This window comes from Emydura macquarii, unplaced genomic scaffold (assembly GCF_026122565.2).
Source record: "Emydura macquarii macquarii isolate MOO-44397 ecotype Brisbane River unplaced genomic scaffold, CSIRO-AGI_Emac_v2 contig_75, whole genome shotgun sequence".
In the NCBI taxonomy this organism is placed as follows: Eukaryota; Metazoa; Chordata; order Testudines; family Chelidae; genus Emydura; species Emydura macquarii.
In genome coordinates, this window is record NW_027130212.1 from 6,203,920 (window position 1) to 6,227,821 (window position 23,902).

Consider the following 23,902-nt stretch of genomic DNA (forward strand, 5'->3'; position numbering starts at 1 on the left):
ACTGATCCTGAGACCATTTGGCAGTCTAATGTGTCTTGAGAACTAATCAGATTGAGAAACCTGTTCTCTATAGATATAAATATGTACTGGTTTTCTGCCCAGGTCATTCTAGGACTACACATGGCATCAACTCTTTGGGCTGGATAAGCCCCTGTTTGGTTTGAATGGTTCAGATACTGAGTAGCACCTGTAATTCTTCACGGGTATTTCATCACCAGAATAAAACTTTGGCTGTCCTATTTCATTGTGGAATAAACCAGTATCCTATATATGTTCCTTGTGTTGTCTCCTGGGGAAAAATTGTCGTCTTTCCCTCCGTATCAGCCTCTTCTGCACAGATAACTCCCTGTAATGAAGTGTGGTCATCCCTCAGTGTCGGCCCCTGGGGGAGGCCACACCTCTTCCTTGTTGGAGCGGTAGGGAAAGGCTCCAGGGATAAAAGCAGAGGGGGGTTAGTGGAAGTCTATGCGGCCAGCCCTTCTGGCCAGGCAGGGTGACACACAGTGAGGGGACTGACCTGTGAACAGGTAGTGCCAAAGTAGTCTATAAGCACAGGCCCCCTGACAGGGCAGGGCAGCAAACAGTTAGGGTTCTCAGGCAGGGGTGAGTCTGCCACACTATATGTAGGATATCAGGGAACAGAGGTCGCAGCTCAGGGCCCTAGCAGTGGGGGAGCGTTCCACGACTGGGTCAGCGAGGCTCCAGCCAAAACATGCCAACTGGTGCTCAGGCAGGAGCACAGCCAGACTGTAGTCGGCTATCCCTGGGCTACTTCCTACACCCCTTTTCTGATGTAGCTGTAGCTTGGTACCTCTGTCTCCTGTGGGTACGCTGTTAGTGGCCGTCCTAGCAGCTCCTTGGCATTTGGCTTCTCTGGCAATTCCGGTGGGTCAGGCCAGTCTGCGGTGCAACAGGAGTCTGCTCCAGTTTCCCACTCTCACAGTGGGTGAGACACCTCCTCCTCCTCCTCCAGCGGCTCTCTCCTGACTGAGCTGCAGGGCCTGGCTTTAAACCACCCTTTCCTGTCCCATCAATTTACTTCTGGCGGGCCGGTTGTGACATACCTGGTTCTGCCCACCAAGTGGCGTGCGTCAGTCCCTCAGCGTCAGTCCCTCAGCGTCAGCCTCTGGGGGAGGCCACACCATCTAGTTACACTCCCCCAGTAAAGGCCAGTGAGTTCTCCAGAAGAAAGACATAAGTGGTCAAATTCTGCAGAGACATGCAGTGGTTTAAGTTGCTAAGAAGGAATATGAAAGGTAAAATAAAATGGCTGCAAGAAGTAATACATCTAAACTCTTAAGTGAAAGTGCACAGTCAGTGAGACAAAGAGGATGTAGCAGAAAAAAGGATCCCGGCTAGTCAAAACAGGAGGATGTGTTCTTCTGGAAACTCCACTATTCACATGCAGATGGAATGTAAGTAGTTAAAAAATAAAGAAGCTCTGTTCTCTTTTTAAATGCACACATCCCCAAAAAGTCATCCTAGATAGTTGTAGACATTGGGTTAGATACTCAGCTAACAGGCATAGCTCCATTTAAATATGTGGTGCTGTGCTGATATACGCCACCTGAGGATCTGGCCCATTAGGTAGGTAGTCCACACCAGATAAGAAAAGAACGTCTGATGTCTGTCTAAAGGACGCTGGTCAGTAATCAACTCCAGCAGTTGTTCAGTGCATAAGGATAAGGTAGAAAAGAGTGCATTAAGGAAGGCCCAAGTAGCAGCATAAAGGCACTGCTGTGACATGGAAGTGCTACATGCCTTGCTCCCAAATAGCATTGTTGCTTTGTATACCTACCAGAGCATGGGTGGGCACCATGGGAAAAGCAGGTTTTGCATTCTTCCAAGTGCCTAACTTAGATACCTCATTTTGTAGCCACATTACATCATTTGGCTTTTAAATGTATCATTTGTTAGCATACTGTATCGTGTTTTATTAGGGCCTTTACCAGGCCTTAGGAGGAAGGCTTTGTGTGATAGAATGGCAACTACATAAACTTGAACACATTGACTAGAGTGTGTGTGTACCACTGCCCTCTAGTGACTGGCTAAAAGAAAAAATATATATTTTCTCTTCTAGAGACATAGTTTTAGAGATTACTGAATCTAATTTAGAATCAGTTTGACAAAAATGCCATTGCATTGCAAGACGTACTCAGTGATTCATCTTGGAAGATGCAGAGAACAATTGATCAGCAATATGAAGATCATCTAAAGCTGCTGTGGTCTAAGGATTTTGTAAATGTGCTAAGAGAACAAGGGGACCCTTTCATCTTTCTCCATCACTTCTGGGTGCTACAAAATTGGCGACTGTGGGCCTCAGCTGATGTATATAAGAGGAAAATGAGGGTGGGGGAATGGCTAGAATAACAACATCTATGAGAATTAGGTCCACGGAATTATCCACAGAACACTGTCTCACCACTTAACTGAGTTACTTAAAAGTTAGTACAGAAGACCTGTGCCCTTCATTTTGACTTACAAAAGTAAACACTGTAAGACGTGTACAAAATTGGTGTGAAAATTAAAACTCTAGTTAGGTGTTCACAAATCATAATATAAGATTTGACTCTACTCTCACTTAACTGGTGAGACTTCACTGGCTTTGCTGATACTCCTGATTAACATGCATATGAGAGCAGACCCAGGACCCAGAAGTGTAATAGTGTGCACCTTAAAGGGAAGAGGAAAACTCTGAGTCTTACTCTTACTGATGGCAGCATGTGGGATGGGACACGGTAGCAGACACAGTGATGGAACAGAGAGCAGAAACAGGTTTTTTTTGTTTTTTTTTAAACTTTCTCCTCCAATTACGCACATCTTCAAAAATGTGTCATATTTCTAATAAATTGTAGAGAAATCATAAACCAGACTGCTGGCAATGGGCTTGATCCAGTAAAGGGCTTAATCCAAAATCCTAGACTCCAGTTGGTTTTGGATCAGGCTCTAAATGAAGAGATGGACTAACAAGCCCTTAACATAACTTCTTATGTATAAAAGTAAAGGTAAACTTCGTTGCAAAATGGATTGGAAAAACCTCTGTAAGTCTTTCAAAATTCTGTTTGTTTCTTTGTTTAAATGCTTTCTTTAGACCTTCATGGCTGCTGGCTGAGAAGGCAATGTTGATTTTTCAGAGCTGTCTATGTCTATGTCTGTTTAACAAGACTCTCATCTTCACATTAGGGGGGCGGGAGGAAGGCAAAATGACATCAAAAGTAAAAGGGAACCGGGGGAGGGGGGGTAATCTTGTATAGAAAATGTTTGCAAAGCAGGCTGATTCTACTGAGTTTGCCAATCCATTACACAACAATAATACATGAACTTTGTGATTAAGAATACTAAATAGTAAGTACAGAAATCAATTCTGTTTAGGGAGGATTCAAATCCCCTTGAGCCTTTAAAATGTTTTTTTAAGGTTTAAGGAGGTTGGGGGTTGACATCTCTTCTATAAATGCACAGAATTACTGAGCATAGGGGATTTATTTAACCAGAAAACTTACATTATTGAGATTAGACATCTTGTTTTCAAGGTGCTCCTGGAAGATAATGACTCCTATACCCATAATTCACTGTAGACATCAGTTTTATCTGGGAGTCTATAAATGGGTCTGAAGATGGAAGTTAGCAGTTTTCACTCTGTATTGCAAAACAGATTTAGTTAGCATTAAAAAAAATACGGGCCGGTTTCTCTGGATTTCAATAGTTATCTGGGCAGACAATTTGATCAATTAACTTTATATCTGAAATTTACATTTTTCCCTAGATTACACATAACTCTGGTGCAAATTTTCATTGACCTGATCAAAATTAACTTGATTCAAAAAAAAGTAAGCCCTGTAGAAAAAGAATAATATGGCTGTTCCTGGAAGAAACTTCTTGCTTTATGACATGATTGGAGGGAATAGGCACAATGGAGTCTCATCGTGAGTTTTATGGTAAACACCATTGTGTAAAATGGAAACTCAAGGAAATGTGTCTTTTATGGTGCAGTGCTTGGTCCTGGCAAGCTTCAGCTACTGCTAGAAATTAGACTTCCTGACATTACCTTCATCTTTAACCACAGGTTTGCATGCCCACTCTATAGACCAATGGTTCTCAAACTTCAGGAGGGCAAAAGTGAGTGAAGTTCTCAGCTCATTGAAGTACATACACGTTCTGCCATTGACTTCAGTGGGTCCAGGACTGGGATATTTAATAGGGTCTGTTCTAATTTACCTCCATATTTCATTCTGAGTTACAGGACACTGGATTTTTGTTGATTCCCCAGCTGAATCAAATGATATTGTTATGGATGAACTTAGCCTGAAGTAACCCTGCACCTCGGAACTAAATCCTGTTGTGCAGACTCTTTCCTAGGTATAAGTAGCTACCATACCGAATGGCCCATTACATTTTTTCAGTGGAGTTGTAAATTGTCCATACAAAATGGGACAGCTTCTGAGGGTGTTTTTAAGTTACATAAACCATTCCTTTCCCATTTCTTAATTAGTTGCTGAGTGTGAAAAGAAGAAATGAAGAAACTATCTGTAAATTGAAAAAGAATTATTTTAAAAAAAGAAATCAATTGCATTTAAAAAATCAGACTTCTGGTTAGCACTTGGTGGGTCCTTTCCAAACCAGGAAGTAGTTTGTAAATTAGAGCCAATAGTCAGTGCCCTCCAGCCTACTCCAAGCTCTCTGATCTTTAGAGAGTATTGTGGTGTGCATCTGTGGTCCAAAATGGAGTTTTGTACTCTCCAAAGAAATTGTAGCGGTTGATCATGACAGAGATTGTTAAACCCTTTGTCTTCTAGCAGTAATTCCTCTGGGTCAATTTGTGCCCTGGCTACCATGATGACACAGGTTCACATGAGGGCACAAAGCTATCCACATCATAGATAGCAGCTCAGTTAGGAAAGCAGGCCCTGCAGAGCCACTATGACACCTCCTCACACAAGGAAATGGGAGGGGGTGGAATGGGGCAAGGGCTATCTCCCAATATGCCAGCCTGCGTAGCAGCCCCCGTGTTGAGGTTATAGTTAACTCTGAATCACAATCTTCCTCGTAGGCTCATCCTTAGGCAGTACAATGACACTCTGACTGCCTTTTACACTTGGCCTCATGCAAAGTCTCAACTGAGCCATTTGTATGAAGCAAAAAAAAAAAAAGAACATCTCTACTTCAGTCAGTGTAGGTGTGCAGTAGCATAAGGCTTTTATCAGACAATAGCATTTTTCTTTCCGTTTTTTAAATTCAGTACAGGGCCACTCGACCTGCTCATGAGACGTTGCTTGGTAGAGAAACAGACACAACTGCATGTTTGCATCCCTCTCAAAAAGGTTAAATTCTTGCAACAGGAGTTGTCAGTGTCTTTTACTTCTTTCAGCAGTTGCTAGTCGCAAACTTGATGAACTTCAGCCTTCGGAGGATGTTTCTGGCCGGCTTCCAAAATATCATATGGTACTTTGGCCATAGATGACAGCTGGCATCACAATCATTAATTGGTGCTGAATGGAGTAGAGGGGTGGATCCCGTCTGGCAATGAAGAAGACAGTCCTTGAATGCCATGCTATCAGGTAAAAATAAGGAATAAATAAACTGTACAGAGTTTATATACGTCTTATTTTGTTCTCCTGTTATACTGAATGTATACTGAATGTATAAAGACATATTTAGAAGGATAGAAATGGCAAATAGAAGCTGGGTGGTGAAAGGGAGTGCACAGGGGATGGATGAGTAAGTGTGGTAAACCAAGAGGAAAATCCTTCAATCTCCCTTAATAGGGTGTAACAGAGTATGCAGGTCTTTGAAGGCTGGGGGGGGAGGAGGGGAATCCCATTCCAGGAACAATGGAATAAACAAAGGCCCTGGAAATGGTTTTGTAGCAGGAAGATAGCTGGCATTTTATTGGTGAATATGCAGGCATTTTATTCATGTCATCCTGAGAACATGTTATATGAAATATATGTTATGAAAAGAGCTCCCGAAATGTACCCTTATGACTGTCACTGAGGTAATCCAGCTAATATGTCAATTTAGTGTGGTATTATTTGGAGAGAAAGGAGATGATCACAGAATCATAAAATATAGGGAAGGGACACACTGAGGCACAACCAAGTAAATCTAGACCGTCCCTCACAGGTGTTTGTCCAACCTGTTCTTAAAATGTCCACGGATGGGGATTCCACGATCTCCCTTGCAAGCCTGTTCGAGAACTTGACTACCCTTATACTTAAAAACTGTTTCCTGCTATCTCACCTATATTTCCCATTGCTGCAGATTAAACCCATTACTTCTTGTGCTGCCTTCAGTGGACATGGAGAACAATTGAGCACCACCCTCTTTATAACAGCCCTTAACATATTTGAGAATTGTTATTGGGCCTCTCCTCAGTCTTTTTTTCTCAAGGCTAAACAGGCCTAGTTTTTTTTAACCTTTCTTCATAGGTCAGGTTTTCTTAACCTTTTATCAATTTTGTTGTTCTCCTCTGGACTTTCTCCAATTTGTCCATAGTACTCCAATGGCATATGATGTCTCATAGGGGAGTTAATTGAATTTTGCTATATCTGTGTAGCTGATTTCAGAGTCACTGATGGATCTGGTTTTTTATTAGTGTCTTTTAAAGGGGTCTTTCATGAACCACTTAATGTGCTCACACAGGGGAGTAAAGAGATGTCAGGTACTCCCATACTCTTCTCTGTGGACTACCTGCATGGCCAATCTGTGCAAGGAGGAGAGCAGTCACCACTGGATTGCTACGATCTCTGTCATGTAGATGGGTGGAGAGTGGATGGAATCCTGGCTCTGGCCCGCAATCCAGCAGTCGGTGCTGCAGAGTCAGTATGGAGAGGGAGATTACCTGTACCAGGGAAAAGGCTGGCACTGTTTGTTTGGCCCCTGGAGCTAGGGAAAAGTAGGGACTGAATTGTGACTCTGTGGGTAGATCTACACTTAAAATGCTTCAGCTGCACTGCTGTAGCGCTTCAGCAAAAATGCTAAGAGCTTCTCCCATCAGCGTAGCTACTGCTTCTCATGGAGGTGGATTAACTATGTCGATGGGAGAAGCTCTCCCATTGACACAGTACTGTCTAGGCCAGGGGCGAGGTCAGTATAACTGTTGCTCAGGGTATGGATTTTTCACGCCCCTGAGTGACATAGTTCTACTGATGTATGTTTTCAGTGTAGACCTGGCTTGAGTTCCAGTTTGACCATGACCACCTCCTGAGGTGGTACAGGCTACGTGTTGCTCCTTACTCAGGGCAGATTGCAGGGTCCAAATGCAGCCTTAAAAATGTCAAGGATGCCTAGAGCTTTGGATGAGAAATCTTTTATTGTATAGGAGTAGAAACCCACCACAAACCCAATGAAGTATATTAATCAAGAAAAGTTGTTCTGGTGGTAAGAGCAATGAAAGACTCATTTCTTCAAAGTCTGTATTCCCTCTGGGGAAAGACACAAAGAGAATAAAGAATGAGATGGGGGGGAAAAAAGCAAAACAAGTCCATCTTTCTTTTTTTTTTTTCTTTCCTTTTCTCACTCAGACCCAGCTAGTAACTTCCCCCACCCCCTCACCCCCACCAGGTCCTCAGACTGAACTCTAAATGCATGCTTCCATGTTATGCACCTTTGGATTTTTGTTTTTTTCAGTTTTTTTGCAAAAATGTTTTCCCTTTTTTTCCTCAGAACTTACGTAGCCCACTTCCCACATGAGTCTAATCTGGTGCATGTGCACACACCAGCAGGATGGATTATCTAGCAGCAGCAACCAGGTGTAAGCTCTCCAAACTTCTTCCTGCTCCCTCCAGCCCATCTTGTTTGATGCAGAATGAGCTGTATAGAGTGAGAGAAACAGTGCACTGAATTCACACATATTGTAGCTGATATAAACAGAATGAATACACACATAGCTATAGAACCCTAGTCACAAACACATGATGCTTACCACATAGTTTACTTTCATTTGCAATCTATAGAATAGAAGAGGGAGTATCAAAAGTTTGAAATGGTGTTGACTAAACACCTGAATGTTTGAATGCTTATCCAGTTTATCCAAAATGCTACGATCTACCAGACAGTTTCAAAAGTAAAGACTTTCATGAGATTTCTTTCTCACAATATTTTAGTCTGTGCTCTCATGTGTTGGTTGGTACAGGTCAGAATGCCATGCCTACATACGCTTCTCATCACAGCTAACTAAAAAATGTTTGGGGGGTGGGGTGGTCATATCATCCTTATTTTTTCCTGTATTCTCAGCACTGATTTTTCAGACTTCCATTTTTGGTCCTGGGGAGAACCCAGAAGTATGGAGATGGGTGTAGAAGTGGGAGTTGTTTGCAAAATTTCATTTAACTTTGCTTGCCCCATCAAAAAAAAATTGAGTTTGGGAGACAAGGTTCAAGGGCTTTCTATTTTATAGATACTGGTTTGCATATGCTTTGGCATATTTCTGCTGTTAATCACTCTCCTTTCCCCACATATACTATGGATAAGCACAATATCTTCCTCACATAACTCCTTCTAAATTAAATTTGATCTCCTAGGTTCTTTTAAGCTTTTGCTCAAATTCTTTGTCAAAATAACTGTCAAGTGGTATCTAAGCAGATATGCTGATGACATCACCTATACTACTCATCCTAACACACCACGCCTGGCCTATTCTGCCTCATCAGAATTATAATAGAAGCTAGTTCACATCAATAGGCACTTTGGGACTGAAGTGTTATACGTCATGAGACATATAGTCTAGACCTAACATCAGACCCTGACTCTCTTGCAGGTCATCACATCAATGAATTTCTGTAGCCCTCAATTTTTGTCTTTTCTCCTAATAAGGGCATCCCAATACATTATGCATTCACAAATCTGGAATAGCAAATTCAAGGTCTCAATCCTTCTTTTCAAGGCACTCAACATCCTGTACCCAGGATATCTCAAAGATCCCCTAAAGCTCTGGGATAAAGACTGTGGCCAACAAGTCTGCTCCTCAGGTGCAATGGAACTTCCTACCATAAGGATAAAGCTAGTCTGGGCAGGAACAGAACAAAACTTTCCCAGAGGTCAATCTGAGACTGTGGAATGAACACCCATAGGAACTAAGTACCATCACACACTCCATCACCTTCCACTCCAAGTCCATGGTACACTATTTCCACTTTACTTTCCCTAATATAAACACTTAGCAACATGTACATGGACCATTGCAACAAAACACAATACTCCATTACACACACACTTCTCTCAGAGAGGATGAGAGAGAGAACAAACCACGTCAGGTGTCATTCACATCACTGAATGCACTACTGGAAGGCATTTGGATATTAAGGTGATAATGGTGGTTTAAAACCCTATATAGAATAGATACAGTCAGAGTTAATGGCTACATTGGAAAGGGTGTCAATTCCATGCAAAGATCTGGAGTCTTTCATGTAAATATCTTCAGTGCAAATGAAACATTTTTCATAAGGGACTACCCTAAAATCACATATTAAAGAAATTGTGTGCAGGGCAGAAACTGACCAATGACAATTTTAATTGAATTTCAACAACTTTTGGTATGATAGGTATACATGTGTTGGCAAAATCAGTAAAGCACACCAACTATCCATATCTAGAGCAGTTTTCACATTATGAGGTGGTTTCTTCATGCTCTTCTGCTCAAAATGGTTTTCCTTCCTCAACTTTTAGTTTTCTTTCTTTCTTTCTCTCTCTCTGAGAGAATAAAGAAATATTTTTCTTACAATACTATGTAGAAAGTATCTCAATTTCAATTCTAGCTTTGTCATGGTGATTTTAAAGCCAGTCCTCATTGAGTTAATGATGTATGTTTCTCAATTTCAATATCCATGTCTATATTTGATGAGAAACTGCCCCAGTTTTACATATTTGAGTCCAGCAAGATAATCTCCTGGTTCACTGGTTCTCAGACTATGACTTATGGAGCACTACTTGTACTTCTGTCACAATGGTGAAGAAAGAACAACTGAAACAAGAGTTGGTCCTCTGTCCTGGAGAGTTTCTAGTTGTGTGCTTATCACTACTTCAAGAAAAGTTTCCTACACTAGGCCTATTTGGGTTGCTATACAGCAGTTGAATTCTGCTAAAGAAGGTGACTAGCAAAGGGTAACAAGAAAGTGGGTTGCTGTCTCTTTTTAGCTTCCTTATGATCTATAAAAGTGGCCTTTAAAAAAAATTTTTTTTTCATTTTAAATTCTGCTTGCTTTTTATCCTAGGAATATAAGGAATGTTAAAGCTGTTTCCCTTAGAGGACTTCTTGGATAACTCAGAAAAGTATGTGCTTTCTTAGGTTCTACTCTAAGTGGCTGTGATGTAAAATCCTTATTAGAGAACTTTTCTCCAAAGTGTTTAAAATAAATATGTATTAACAAAAATAAACAAACAAACAAAACACCAACCCAGAATTTTAAACTGTCTGAATAAAAATTACATCCCTTCTGTCAGGTTTCATTTCTTTGGTATCTGTGATGTCATCCTACTAGTTCTCCAGTCGTCATAGATTTTCCCAGTCTAGACAATGTTTCAGAAGTGCACTAAAAAAGAGAGATGATAATGTCTAGTTTTTATACAGTACTTTTGATCCATAAGTCAAAGTGCTTTGCAAAGAAAGTCAGTTTCATTATAACCACTTTAGAAATGGGAAACAGGCACCGGAAATTAAAACTATTTGTCCAAGGTCACCCAGCAAACCACTGACTGAGCCAGGAATTGAATGCGAGTCTCTTGAGCTGCAGTCCATTGCTTTATCCATTAGACTGCACTTCCTGCTATGCCTGTGTATATGTAAATATATAGATTAGGTGCCAGTAGATGGGACTCAAGAATATGCATATTGTTCTTCACTTTTGTAGTAAAAGTCTTGTTGTGCTCTGCAAGTGGCTTCTAGTGTGTAACTCTCTGCACACAACTGTTAATTTTCCTGAATTTCTAATGTAAAAAACCAAGCAGGAAAAACCAACCAATCTGGGGTAGGAGTGAGAAGCTTTCCCAGCCATCTTTATGCATCAGAAAAGTAGTTTAAAAAAAAAAAAAACAAAAAAAAAACAACCTTTAATGGGTCTGTCTTTGTTTTTGTTTGGGGGAGGGGGAGAGGGATTGTGGTAGAAATTCAACTGTGAAATGTGTTGATCCACCAACATTGGAGGGGTAGAAAGCCCACAGGGGAGAGAATCAAACTGCAAAGAAGTGACCAGGGCAGATATAGATTGTCTGGACAATGAGAGGGAAGTCTGGCATTTACAAATAAAATATAAAACTTCCCCAATTTACCTGCTCCTCCCCTCCCCTCCCCCCCCCCCCCACACACACAGACAGGGAAAGGAGATAAAGATCTCAGCAGCAAAATCAAGAGAGGGGGTTAAGGAAAGATGAAAACAAGGAGAACTGCACCTACCAAACTGAAGTAGAATTCATCTTGTCTCTTTGTTACTGTTAAATTATTACTTGTTCATATAACCAAGCACCATAGCTGTCAGTGAGGAGATGTGGAATGAGGGTTGGTAGGCTGAGAGAGAACAAGGTCCACAAGAGGATCTAATCTTAAAAGGTTCAGAATAGGAAACAGTTTGAAAGCCATTGTGCTATTTTCCTTCTTTCTATAGTTTGCTGGAAGTCAGGTCAGTACCAACATATGCTATTATCACTGAACTTCTTGGATCAGTGGCACTATGTCAATTTACACCAGTTGATGATATGGGTCATTGTCTTTCGCTCCTCTAAAATCACTCCTCTCCACCATTCTCTGTGGGTAGCACCAACATCCCCTTAGTCGCACAGTCCATAACCTGGGTGTTGTCCTTGACTCTGCCCTCTTTGACTTCCTCACTTCTAGTATTTTCTAATAGCAAAACTGATGATCTCAATCAGCCTACATCATTAAATTGTTGACATGGCGGATTGCGGTTGGGAACATATTCTTTTGCACATAGGTAAGAGATCAATTTCTTCTGAGTGATTTATTCTCATTTTAAATTGAATCGAGGCCAGATTGCAAAGGTAGGTTCCCAAACCTAAGTACTTTTTATATTTAGCTCCCTAAATCTGAATTTAAGTATCCAACTTCAGACAACTCCATTCAGAAATGTGGTCCACCCTGTGTGAATAACTGATTAGTTGATTCACTGGCTGAACCAAAATAAAAAAATAAAAAATTGTTTGACCGGAAATAAATGTTTTTATTTCAAGTATTTTAACCCTTTTCTTTTTTCCATAAAATTGAAAGACATTTTTAATCAAAACATTTTGTTTAGAAAAACGTAAAAACAAAACTTTTCAATTCAGGGGGATTTTTTTCTTCATTTTCTTCATTTATTTATTTTGATCAAAACAATTTGAGAATTTCAACATGAATTCATTAAATGTTTCAGTCAACCTGAATTTGAATTTTTTTGGCCAAAAAAAGTTTGGGCTGAAAAAATTTCACCCTATTCTAATCCACAGTAGTGAAGATGTCTTTTATTGTGCTGTTCTTCTGTACAAAAAATAAACATTTTTTTATAAAATTCCTGTTGTGTACTTTGTTTGCAGTATTGTTGTAGCCATATTGGTCCCAGGATACTAGAGAGACAAGGTGGGTGAGGTAATATCTTCTATTGGATCCACTTCTGTTGGCGAAAGAGACAACCTTTCGAGCTTACACAGATTTCTTCTTCAGATATTCCCTCATCTATCTTGTCTGTCTTGTTGTATACTTATCAAATAAGTGAAGAAAATTCAGCATGCTTGCCTTCAAATTCTTTGTATGTTCCACTGGTTTCAGACCAAGCAGCTTTATTTTCATTATGATGATAAACTAGATGGTAAAAACAACCTGTAAAAGATTGTATTTTCATAGTCCATCATAATCAGTCATGCTATGCTTTTGTTTTGTTGGTAAACATTTGTTCATTAATTTTGGAAACAGTTTGTGCTTGTGCAGGCAAGCCTGTCTCATTTGATAATGGGCTCTGAATCCAGTGGATTATTGCAGGGGATTTTATCTTGCTGTAATCTCCAGGAAGAAATGTACAAACAGCTGGGAGGACAAGAAGGAGCTGCATTGTGCGTCCGGAATTCCTTGAAACAGAATTTTGGGCTCTGGAGTTGATCTTCATATCAAAATGAATCTCTTTTGTTTTTCATTGGTAAGTCTACTTGCATCTTATATCTACTATTTGTTACTGTATTACTGAGTTTGTAAACTGAACCGACACATGTGACCAGAATGAGGACAGAGATTAAAGTTATTACGCAGAGAACTGTGCATCGCATGTCTCATACAAAAAGTCCACTTAGGCAAAAAGGAAGAGGTGTCTGTCTGAAAAGCTGAATATAGGGAATGATCCAATTAAAATTAAATGTAAAGTAAATAAAAGTAGACATTTGGGAGTTTTTGAGGATATAAAGTGTGCTGCCTGTGCTATCTTTGAAACTTTGCAGTTTAGAAACTGAACTGCTAAGCATTGCAAGTTTAACTATAAAAAAATTAGAATGTTTCCTGTTCCTATATTTCCTATTTCGATTATGAAATAAATTAATGCTGTAATTTGCTCTGTTGTTTCCGAGAGGCTTCAGGGATACTGAGACCCATATTTTCTTGCTTATGAAGTACCACATAACTTTTACTAGCATGTTTCCCATTAGCAAAGCATTATCAGTGCACAATCTGAGGAACTAAACTAGTCAGATGGCTGTGTTCACTCACGGATATAGAAGTTGACCTAAGTCCTTTTCCCCCCTCTTGCCTGAGAAGAACCGATCATAGTTAACAGGTTGAATCGGATTTTCAAAATCCATGGAGACTCTTTTCACTGGTTTATCTGCCAGCACCAACACTGTTTATTAAAAGTGACAAATGTGTATATTTGCTGTATTTATATAGTACACTAAACCTGTTTGCCAGTTTGTCTTCTCTTTTCCAGATATTTAGTGTATGTTCAGAAAGAAAGAAGAAAACAATTTTAAACTGCATGTGGTGCTTACATCACAACTATTAGTAGGTTCATAGGCGTAAACTGTGATTCCTTTTTGTTAAAGCTACTTCACTACAAAATGCCTACTGTTATCCAATTTTAAGGATTTAATTCTGCTTTTGGATCTTGAAAATAAAATGCAGTCATTTTTTAGGACTTTTCTTACCAGAGCCCCCTCAATGGACCTCAGTAATTCTTTCAGAATCCAGTGATGCTTTTGGTTCCAGTTTAATATGGCTAACTTTTTTTTTTTTGCGTCAAAGTTAACACCTCAGATATGTGCAAACTGGCAGTTTGATCAGCAGAGACACTTTAATTTGTGGAATTGTCGAGGCCAGTAAATGGCACAGTTACACCAGCCTTTTATTACATTCGAGCACTAGCCTGTGTTTGATGCAGTCCAGCTGTTAAGAAAGAAGGATACTGAGAGTTATGTGACAGATGAAAAACAGGCATGCAGTCAAAAAGATGGGTACGCTGTGTGGATAAAGAGTGAGAGATCCAGTTTTTTTCCCATTAAAATGACTTACTAATGAGTATTGCTCTCATTATGACTAACAGAAAATGCAATAGATCCAACTTATGTGTGAAAGTCAGTGTTGCTATATGAAATCTTTTTTAAAGTTTGATTCTAAGCAGTTAACCTATATTCTTTGCAGGATTTCTATATGAGCCATTCTGAATGCTAAGATAATCCTTTTGAACAGTTGGCAAAACATCTTACATTATATCAAAAACTGTATTTAGATAATTTATTGGTCACTAATCCAGATATACTACTTCATAAAAACCAGGTCCATGTGCACTCATCCCTACTTGCATGATGAAGTGCAATTCTTTGCTAAAACAGGATTGTCTGTCTTGAAAGTGGGTTATTGGTACAAATGTGTCTACTTAGCCACTTATACCCTAGTATTCAACTGAGTTTTGAAATGGAAATATGGCAGTGTGGTAATTGTAGAAAGAAAAGGCTAGCAGCAAATGGAGTTAAGTTGTCAGGAAGGTAGGTTTTCTCTCATGGGTAAAGGGGAAAATATGTATGATTAAGAATAGATTGTGTGGGATAGATTTTTTTTTTTTATGTTCCTTTTAAAAACTAAAGAAGCATCTTGCTGCATCATCACTGTGTGTGTGTCACACGGGGGATTTGTACAGCATTTTACAAAGTTGGTCCTTGTTTTCAGATTTGTTGGTTTGATTTTTTTTGGTGCTAGAATAGCAAAACTCTTTTTAACAAAAAAAAACAAACCCGGAGGGTTGACAGGTTCTGATGCTGCGCAGATTGGTGACTTCCAAAGCTTTGTTTAAAAAACCCTCGGAGTGGACACTGGCATTGCTGGTGGAAGGTGTGGGAATAATTCTTATAAGTAACTGCCTCCCCTCTTCCCCTTATGAAATCAAGGCTGTAGTGGGTAACAGAAGGCACTACTTCCATATCAATGGGAGGAAGCTCTGACTTCAGGAAAATTAATTTGGGAGCTCCCATAATAAATCACAGGTTCCTACAAAATTGAAATGGAATAGATACATGTTGGGTGGTCTTGTCCATCCTCAGTCAGGGTACAATTGTTTCCTGCAATATATGATCAGGAGATTTGTCCAGTCCATCTTTAAATGACAGAAGCAATGGGGCTCATGCTAATTCATGTGCAAGGCTACTAACAGATCCCACTGTTAGGAAAAATTTAATCTTTCTTAATTTTATACCATTGCTCCCAGGAGCTGGAGAGCCTATCCAATTTCCAAAGCAGAAGACTTTACTTCAAAGAGAGCATCTTTGAACAAAGCTTTAGAGTCAGCCCAAATTACACTCTCCTAAAATGTTTCTGTATTTATGGATGAGCAAGAGATGCAGTTTAAGATCTTAAAGTATTCCTGTTCCAAAGAAAAGTTGCAGTGAAGTACATCTCCCATAGTATAGCTCCATAGGAAAGTGGCTTGTTAGAATGCAGAAAACCATCATGTCCAGAGACTGCTAGTAAAAAGAAAAACCCTTTCTCCCTTCCCCTCCTGTGTCTGTAGAGTGACCTTTAGCCTCGGAACCAAGCAAGAAAGGGCAGAATTTCAGACATTTAAAAGGTGCAGAGCAGCAGGAGTTAGTAGGCAGGGAAATGTCAAGAGAATCGGCCAATCTTCCTCTCCACAGCCTGGTGCAGAGGAGGCACAATTTAGGGCTTCCATGGCAGCTGCAGACTTGTTCTGCAGCCCACCCTTCCATCCATAGGCATGCCCAGACCAGTTATTCAGGCTGGGCACTGAGGATTTAAGCCAAATAAGATGCTTTGCACTTCCATATCTCTCTTCCATATGGTGGCCTATTAGCTGTAAGTTTTGCTGGTAAAACCTAAAGTTAAATACAGTGGGGCAGTTTAATCATCTTAGTGATTTTTCAGAAACATAGAGCTAGTTTTGTGTATTATAATCACAATTTGATTTGGAGAGGCGGAAGGCTAATAACACGATATCCAAATTATTACAGTCATTCATCATTTTATAGCCTGAAATGTTTTGCAAAGACACCAAGGTTCTTAAAGGATAGACAAAGTGAAAATGACTATTAACATTATAAAGTAATGCGATTAATACACTGCTAATTAAATGATGTAAAGCTTTAGTAAAGAAACAGAGTTTATGGGTAACAGAAATGCCCTAAACATGTAAATGCTTCTGTTAATATTGTGATGTGTTTAGAAATACGTTCAATTTTAAAACACTCCTGTGTGCATAGGAGAACCCCTTGAAAGAGTCAAAGGGACCTCTGCAGCAAACTCTCAGTGGAATAGTTCTAATAGTTTGTTGTCTAATAGTCAGTGCATTGTCCTTCTCATTCACTCCTTGTTCTCATTGGTTGAATTATGGCCAGCGACTGCACAGGAACCCATGATTAAACCAAGCATCGGACAATGAATGGACAGCCCTGCTAAATACTTTTTTTTTTTATAATCCACCTAGTGTCTGGATACTGTGGAGATGAGGGTCATGTGAATAGTAAAGAATCACAGAAAATGCCACTTCTGACACTGAATGAGGATCTTTCTTGATGCAAACCCCAGAGTTAGAAGTCTCAATAAAGCTCTCTGCTCCCCCATAGGAAATAAGGGAAATGCTAGCTATGGCAGGCGTAATGTACATATTATAATTTCTCCCATGTGCCACTCTGCACAGTTTTATATTGCTTGGCGTTTGTGTTCTGTTTTTTAGAAGTGATATTAAATTATGCATGTAAATGTATTTATGAAAGAGGGTTGAAATTTGACAAGTTGTAGCCTGGGGAAAACCGGTCATTCTGAACTGACAGGTAGTGGACTCTGTTGGGTTGAGAGCTCAAATTCTACAAAAGGAGTAGGGCCTTACTTGGGTTTACCTGCTCAGAGGTTCTAGATTCTGTAGGGAATTGATTTTGTGGGACTAGATCTATTCGCACCTTAGCTGGGGAAGCGGATAATGGATTGTGATAAGTCAGTCACAGAACTGGCAGAGTTGATTGCGCTGAACCAGGACAAAGCATAGGAAATCCTGGTGAAGATGACATTTTTTGGAACCAGACCTGGCACACCCTGGTGGGACCTGGTGCTGTGGACTCCCTCGGACTAGAGTAAACAGTGAGAACAGCCACCTCCTGATGCCCACCTGACCCCCCACTGAGTCAATATGGATTTGTGAGAGAGTAGGATTATGTTCTGAATAAGAGGTTGAGGCCTTCAACAAGCCTTTTAACAGAAGCCAGGGGGTTGGCCATGCCCCGTGTAATTTCATTTTACAGTGTTTATCTTGTTTTCCCAAATAAAAACAGCTGGTGGTTTCAGGCACCCAAAGCCTCCTGGGTGCTTGTGAGTGGGGAAAAAAAACACTTCCAATGGTAACCCAGGCCATTAAATCTTATCCTGGGAGTGGATACGATTTAGGTGGGGTCTTGAGCCACTCACTTTACTTTAGAAAGCATCTCTAAACAGCATTGAACCTGGCCCTTAGTATTATTAATGGCACCTGGCAGAATGGTTCCCCACACGAAAGAAAACAGTATTATCTGTAAAGCTACTCAGCCTTTATCTGCTTCACTACAGAGCTTCTGCCTAGAATCTTCCCCTCTCCTACCTGGCTTCCCGCTGCAGATGATTGAAAGAAAAATTCCATCCATCCTTATAATACGCACATCATGAAATGTTTGTATATAGGGGTGGGGGTGGGGGCGGGGGCAGATAGAATCCCTGTGTGCTTTTCCTCACCTTGTGCACTCACATGGCTTGTCACAGTCTAGTCCCTCGCTGGGCTAAGTGCCTTGCATGGTTCTTATTCCAGCGGCAGCTTGTAGCATACCAGATGTTCTAACCTGAAATTTGCAGGCTCTGTTAGAATTACTGGGGTTTAGAGAGGAAAACTGTTTCTTTCAGAAATAGACCATTTTTAAAATACTTTATTTGAATACATGTTGAGTGTGAATGATTGCTGTGTATTCCAGAATCAGATTTCCTTAACCTCAAAGAGTTAGTTTTCCTTTTAACATGGACTTTGTAACCATCATGCAGTCAGCTCTTTGTTGCAGTCCTCCTGCTCAGAAAGCCCAGCCCCGTTATACAAACAGTTCTAATGCTAGCAAGGGACAAGCTTAGACGAACTCATTTGCCCTTTAAGCCCACTTCTAGCTTTTAGGAACATAGCAAGCACATGTTGTTCTACTTAAGCCATGCGCTACATTTCCAGAATTTATTAACTCATTAGTTCCCGAAATAAAATACTGTGTAAAACATAAAGATAATCAAGTCTTTAACCCTTTAAAAGAGCTCCCTTAACTTTTAGCTTGGCTTTTCAAGGATGTATTGGCATGAGGTTAGTAATGATCAGTAGATAAGCACAGTACTTCTGACCTATGTGGATGCAAAGAATTATTGACATGGCTTTGAACTACTGTATTACCAGTCAATAAGATTGTTCTTCTAATCTCAGGCAGACTTTACCTAAGGCTCAACATGCTTTTTAGTTCCAATCTGTAAAGCTTTGAAATGTTATCAGTATGGCTTCAAATAACCTTCCTTTTGTACCAGAAGAATAAATGCTGCAGTATGTTAATATCCAGGTTAATTCCAATAATACTGGTGTTAAAACTGTTAATTAGTTATTGGGGTCAAATTCTATTCCCCTTAGTCAATTTATTCCTTGGTTAATAGAAATCACTGGGACAATTGGCGGAGTAAATTTCTATTCAACATGAGTAAAGGTGGCAGAAACTAGGGCTAGGAAAATTGTACAGGGATAATTCTATGTAACCATTTTAAAGTGGAATCAGTGCACTGTGAGGCAGCATGTGTTTTCAGAAAGTGCCCTGTGTCTGACTACTGTTTTGAATATACATAGTTTTCACTGTGAAATGTAACATTCCACTATGCAGAGGAGACAGGTGAATTGAACACAGCTCTATGCAAAACCAGAGCTCACCTTCAGTGTGCACCACTCCCTGCCTGCCCTCCCAAAAGAGTTCTCTATAATAACTGCTTCCATAGGCATACCTGCAGTGGCTCAAAAGCTTGTCACTCTCTCACCATCAGAAGTTGGTCCAATAAAAGATATTATATCACCCACCTTGTCTCTTTAATATCTTGAGACAGGCATGGCTACAACTAAACTGTATACTGGAGATCCAAGGAGGTCTCAACTCACCCAAAATGTTTAGAAGCCATAAATGAAAGCAGCAGGAACCAATACAGGTAACTTTAACTTCTGAGCAGGGAAATAGTAGATTGCCCACCACCAGAATGATCGGCATTGAAGGGCTGGTTGTTAGAATGTCTAGATGCCTAAAAGACTATGGAACCAAAACACAGAGCAGTGGTAGATGGAATAATTGCATTAAAGGCAGCAATTTCAGAACACCTTATCTGAAACAAAAATCAGAATGTTGTAAAAACAGGCCTACTATAAAAACTTATTTTAGTAATTGCTAGCAGAGCTAACTGGAGATTGATTGGAAAAAAGGGCTAACCCGCTCTTATATAGAGAGGATCCCTGGCAGGAACAAGCCAGTGAACAAGAACAGTTAATGTTCTGTGATCCTCATAACACTGAACCTGCAAGAATCATAGGTCATTTTTAACAGCCAAAAGAAGTGAAAAAGAAGTGGTGTCCATAAGGTGGTCAAGTGATATTTCTGGACTGGAAGCGTATAGTTCCATTAAGACAGAATTGTTCATTGTTGAATATGTGAAGGCTTTGTTTTCTTTTCAATGAAGTAGAGAGGCATTTCTAACAATATTTTGTTATATTTAGAACAATAACATGCCATTGCTTTGGAGTACGCTGGGAAATCTGACAGCTGGACTGTTCAAACAGAAGACTTAAGTTTCAGACCTTCATATGTGTAAATGGATATGAGGATGGTTGCATACTGTTGTAGTTTTTAATCTTTTTAGGGCTTGGCATACTGTTGGAAGTTCATTTTTTGATCATTTGATTGTGACTGTATAATCATGGATTGATCTGTTGATTGATGGATTGATCTTCATCGTGTGTATATGAAACTTTGCAGTACTTACTCGAAAGATTGCCAACTCTCACAATTTTGTTGTTCAGTCTCATGATATTGGATATTTTTCTTAAAGTCCTAGCTCCCAGTATCATGGGATTTTGTGACAATCTCGATTTGTATTCAAAATCAAAAATGTCTCTAGGCCAGGGGTGGCCAACCAGTGAGAGACAAAGAGCCACAGTTACCTTGCCCTCAGGCAGCGCCCTCAATTTCACTCCCCCTGTGTCTCTACCCGCCACAGAGAGTTTGCACTGATCTGTCAATTTCGGCGGCAGCTCGTCAATTTCACTCCCTCTCTTCTCCGGAGCGCTGCATTTGTCTGAGCAAAGATCCACATACCACTCCTGAGCTGCAGGTTGGCCACTCCTGCTTTAGACCTTTGAAAGTTTCAGGGGAAAAAGCTTGTGAAATGTGAAGGCTTAAAAGTCAGGATGCAAATATATATATATTTTAAATCTTACGATTTTTAAGCCAATATCATGATTTTCTGGGGGCCTAACTCATGATTGTTGAATGCTTGGGGTTAACAATAATGTTTATCTTTCCCGTCAAGGGCAGCACTTATACTTCTTCAGCAAAGGCCAATATAGGCTTCCGTTTCACTCCATCTTTGCTCACCACTCCTCTGACAAATAAAAGAGAAACCTTTGCTTTTTAAAATTCAGCATAACGGTTATTGAGCCTTTTCAAATGGGACTTTTTGCTCAGCCTTTTGCTTCATTTCCATCTATGGAACCTGATATTCATTTTCCTCAATGTCATTATCTGGGAAACAAGTTCTAGTATCCAGATATAATTTCTTTTAAATTTGATTATATATGCAAAAAAGAAAAAAGTCATGGGATTTTTGGAAAATGATGTTGTTTACCCTGGAGGATCTCTGTGCTTTCACTTTATTTTGTACATTATAGAAGCTTCCAACTTTACTTTTCTTGGTGTAGGTGTATAAATATACAACTAATGATATGTGCATCTCTGTATTTCAGGAAGGCTCCATGGACAGCTTGTATGAGCCAGTCCAAGAGCACCAAGAACCCAAAGAGACTATTAGCATGAGCAGCAGAGCTAGCAGTCCACTGAGTACTTATGTGAAATATGGACCACCAGACCGATCTCTGTCTTTGGTGAGTGAAAATAAGTTGTAAAGTACCCAATGTACCTTCCTCCAAACCATTACTTTTCTTGTTTGAGCTTTCCAAGGGAGCCAGCATTGTGTCAGCCTCAAATTTGGAATATCTACACTCCAAGTTGGAATCTATCAAAATCCTAGCAATGTTTTCTCAGACATTTATGCTTCTGAGATAAATGAACTGAGTTCTGTCCAACCTTACAAATGGGACATTGTAAGCAGGTGGCATGGTCTGGCTGGTGAGTCGTGACCCTTCCTTGGGACCGGGCTCCAAGGAAGGCCACAGCGCCTTTCTTTGGGGGAATAAACAGGGCTTGTTTAGCCTTCAGCCTTTATCCCCGGTCCCCGGTGGGGTAGGCTTCCTTCCCAGTCTGTAGGGCAGAGCTCTTGTAGGGCAGAGCTGATATGGGGTCTGTAGCCCCGGCCTTCCAACAGGCAGGCTAGCAAGCAATCTGGTGCCCCTGGCTCTCAGGCCCAGTGGGGCAGGCAAGCAGTTTACAGTCCCTGGCCCACAAGTCGGGCAGGGCTGATTGGGCAGTCAATGGCCCCCGGCCTTCCCACAGGCGGGGCTAGTAAAATAGTCTGGAGCCCCCGGCCTTGCAGGCAGGCAGAGCTCGGGATCCTTTGTCTCCCAAATGCAGAGGGTAGCACTCACTCCTGGGGTGGTTAGGGAAGGGGGACGCAGGCCCACCCAACTCCATTGCATCCCAGCTCAGGGCCCTATTAGTGGCAAAGCTGTTGCCACTGAGTCAGCGGGGCTCCAGCTGCAACACGCTGATGGGGTATAGCCCCTGACTCAGCCACTTGCTATTTGGCTGTCCCTGGACCACTTCCCCCACCCTGTCCCCAGGGTGCAATCTCCTTCCAGGTCGCTGGGGTAGAAGGTGAGTGGAAGTCCCACAAGTCCCTCGCCATTGACCGACAGCAGGTCCAGGAACTCCTCTGCGTCATCAGCAGAGGGCAGCTCCTCTAGGTCCCAGGGGTTCTTCCAGTCCACAGCGTTCAATCAACTCCCAGGGATCCCCAGCAACAGGCAGTTCCTCCAGGCCAGGGCCAGCCTCAGGGGGTATTTCCCACCCAGGAGTCTTGGGTGGCTTGTTTCAGCTACTAGGGCCTGGCAGCCCCACCCAATCACTAGGGCCTGGCGACCCTCTCTAGTCACTAGGGTCCGGCAATCCGGGCAGGTTTTGGATACTCCGCTCGGTGTGGCGGTTGCTCCAAACAGCCACTGGGCCCAGGCTGCAGCCTCCGGGAAGAAACATCTTCCTCAAGCAACAGCTTTCTTCCTACTGAGCTGCTAGGCCAGCCTTTTATAGTTCCCTTTCCTACCTTTGCTCTGCCCCTCTGTTGCTGGGCAGTTTGGCTTGTAGGGCCCTATTCTGCCCAGCAGGGGCATCACCACTCTTCCTTGGGCCCAGGCTCCAAGGAAGGCCACAGCCCCTTGCTACGGACCTTAAAAATAGGTCCTGGGCTCTGTAGCACTTCGGGTATGATCCAAATCCACTGAAGTCAATGGAAGTCCTTCCATGGATGTCAATGAGCCCTTTATGATTAAGTAGCCATTCTGTAGAATGACATACAGTGTAACCACTGCCTAAAACCATATAAGAAGAGAGAACGAGAGGACTTCTGTTGAGAAATTATTTTATGAGCAAAGTATGTGATTCCCATTTATTAGTAAAAATAATTAAAGGTAAGAGAAGAACTCTATGGTTAAATAAAAGGGTTCACTGTATGATTAAAACAGAAAGCAGCAAGTTGGACACCTAACATTCCCCAAAAGGATGCTAAAGGAGAAACAAATAAACAAAGATGAATGGAAAGTAAACCATTAACAACGCTATGTTTCTAACATACAGCATATTAAGATATGTACATTTCAGTAAGTATGAATTCATAAAAAAATCATGTGTGAGAAGTTTGCTAGATTCTTTTGAGTTTTGTACAGTGTGTTTCTGAAAGCACAGACCAGCAGTGAACTAGGAAACAGACAGCAGTATTTGGATTTCAGTACCACAAGGTTAGAGTTGGCCACAGAATTTCCATTAAAAAGTGTCAATGGAAAATGACAATGGAGATTTTCACACACACACAGAAATCTGTTTTCATCAGCATTTTTTCAGGTATTTTCTTTAGAAAGAAAGATGGCTCTCAGTTGCTAAAAACCTTAAAAAAAAAAATTTAAAAAGAACCTGAAGAAAAATTTGAGCAAAAATGGAAAAAAGAAGTTGCAATTTTTGTGGGGAAAAAATAATTTCCCAACCAGCTCTCTGTATGGTACATTGATTTGTAAAGTCACAATACTTGTTT

At 40.8% G+C, this 23,902-nt stretch overlaps 1 protein-coding gene across 1 annotated transcript in view; it reads left to right on the forward strand.

Moving 5' to 3' along the window:
- The first annotated feature begins 5,443 nt into the window (after positions 1-5,443).
- The window catches only part of SAMSN1 (SAM domain, SH3 domain and nuclear localization signals 1), a 114,709-nt gene continuing 96,250 nt past the window's right edge, over positions 5,444-23,902 (forward strand). The window contains exons 1-3 of the mRNA XM_067542961.1: positions 5,444-5,555; positions 12,989-13,115; positions 21,450-21,587. Coding sequence (XP_067399062.1) covers positions 13,092-13,115; positions 21,450-21,587 — 162 coding nt within the window. The 5' untranslated portion in view covers positions 5,444-5,555; positions 12,989-13,091. The remainder of the gene's footprint in view (positions 5,556-12,988; positions 13,116-21,449; positions 21,588-23,902) is intronic.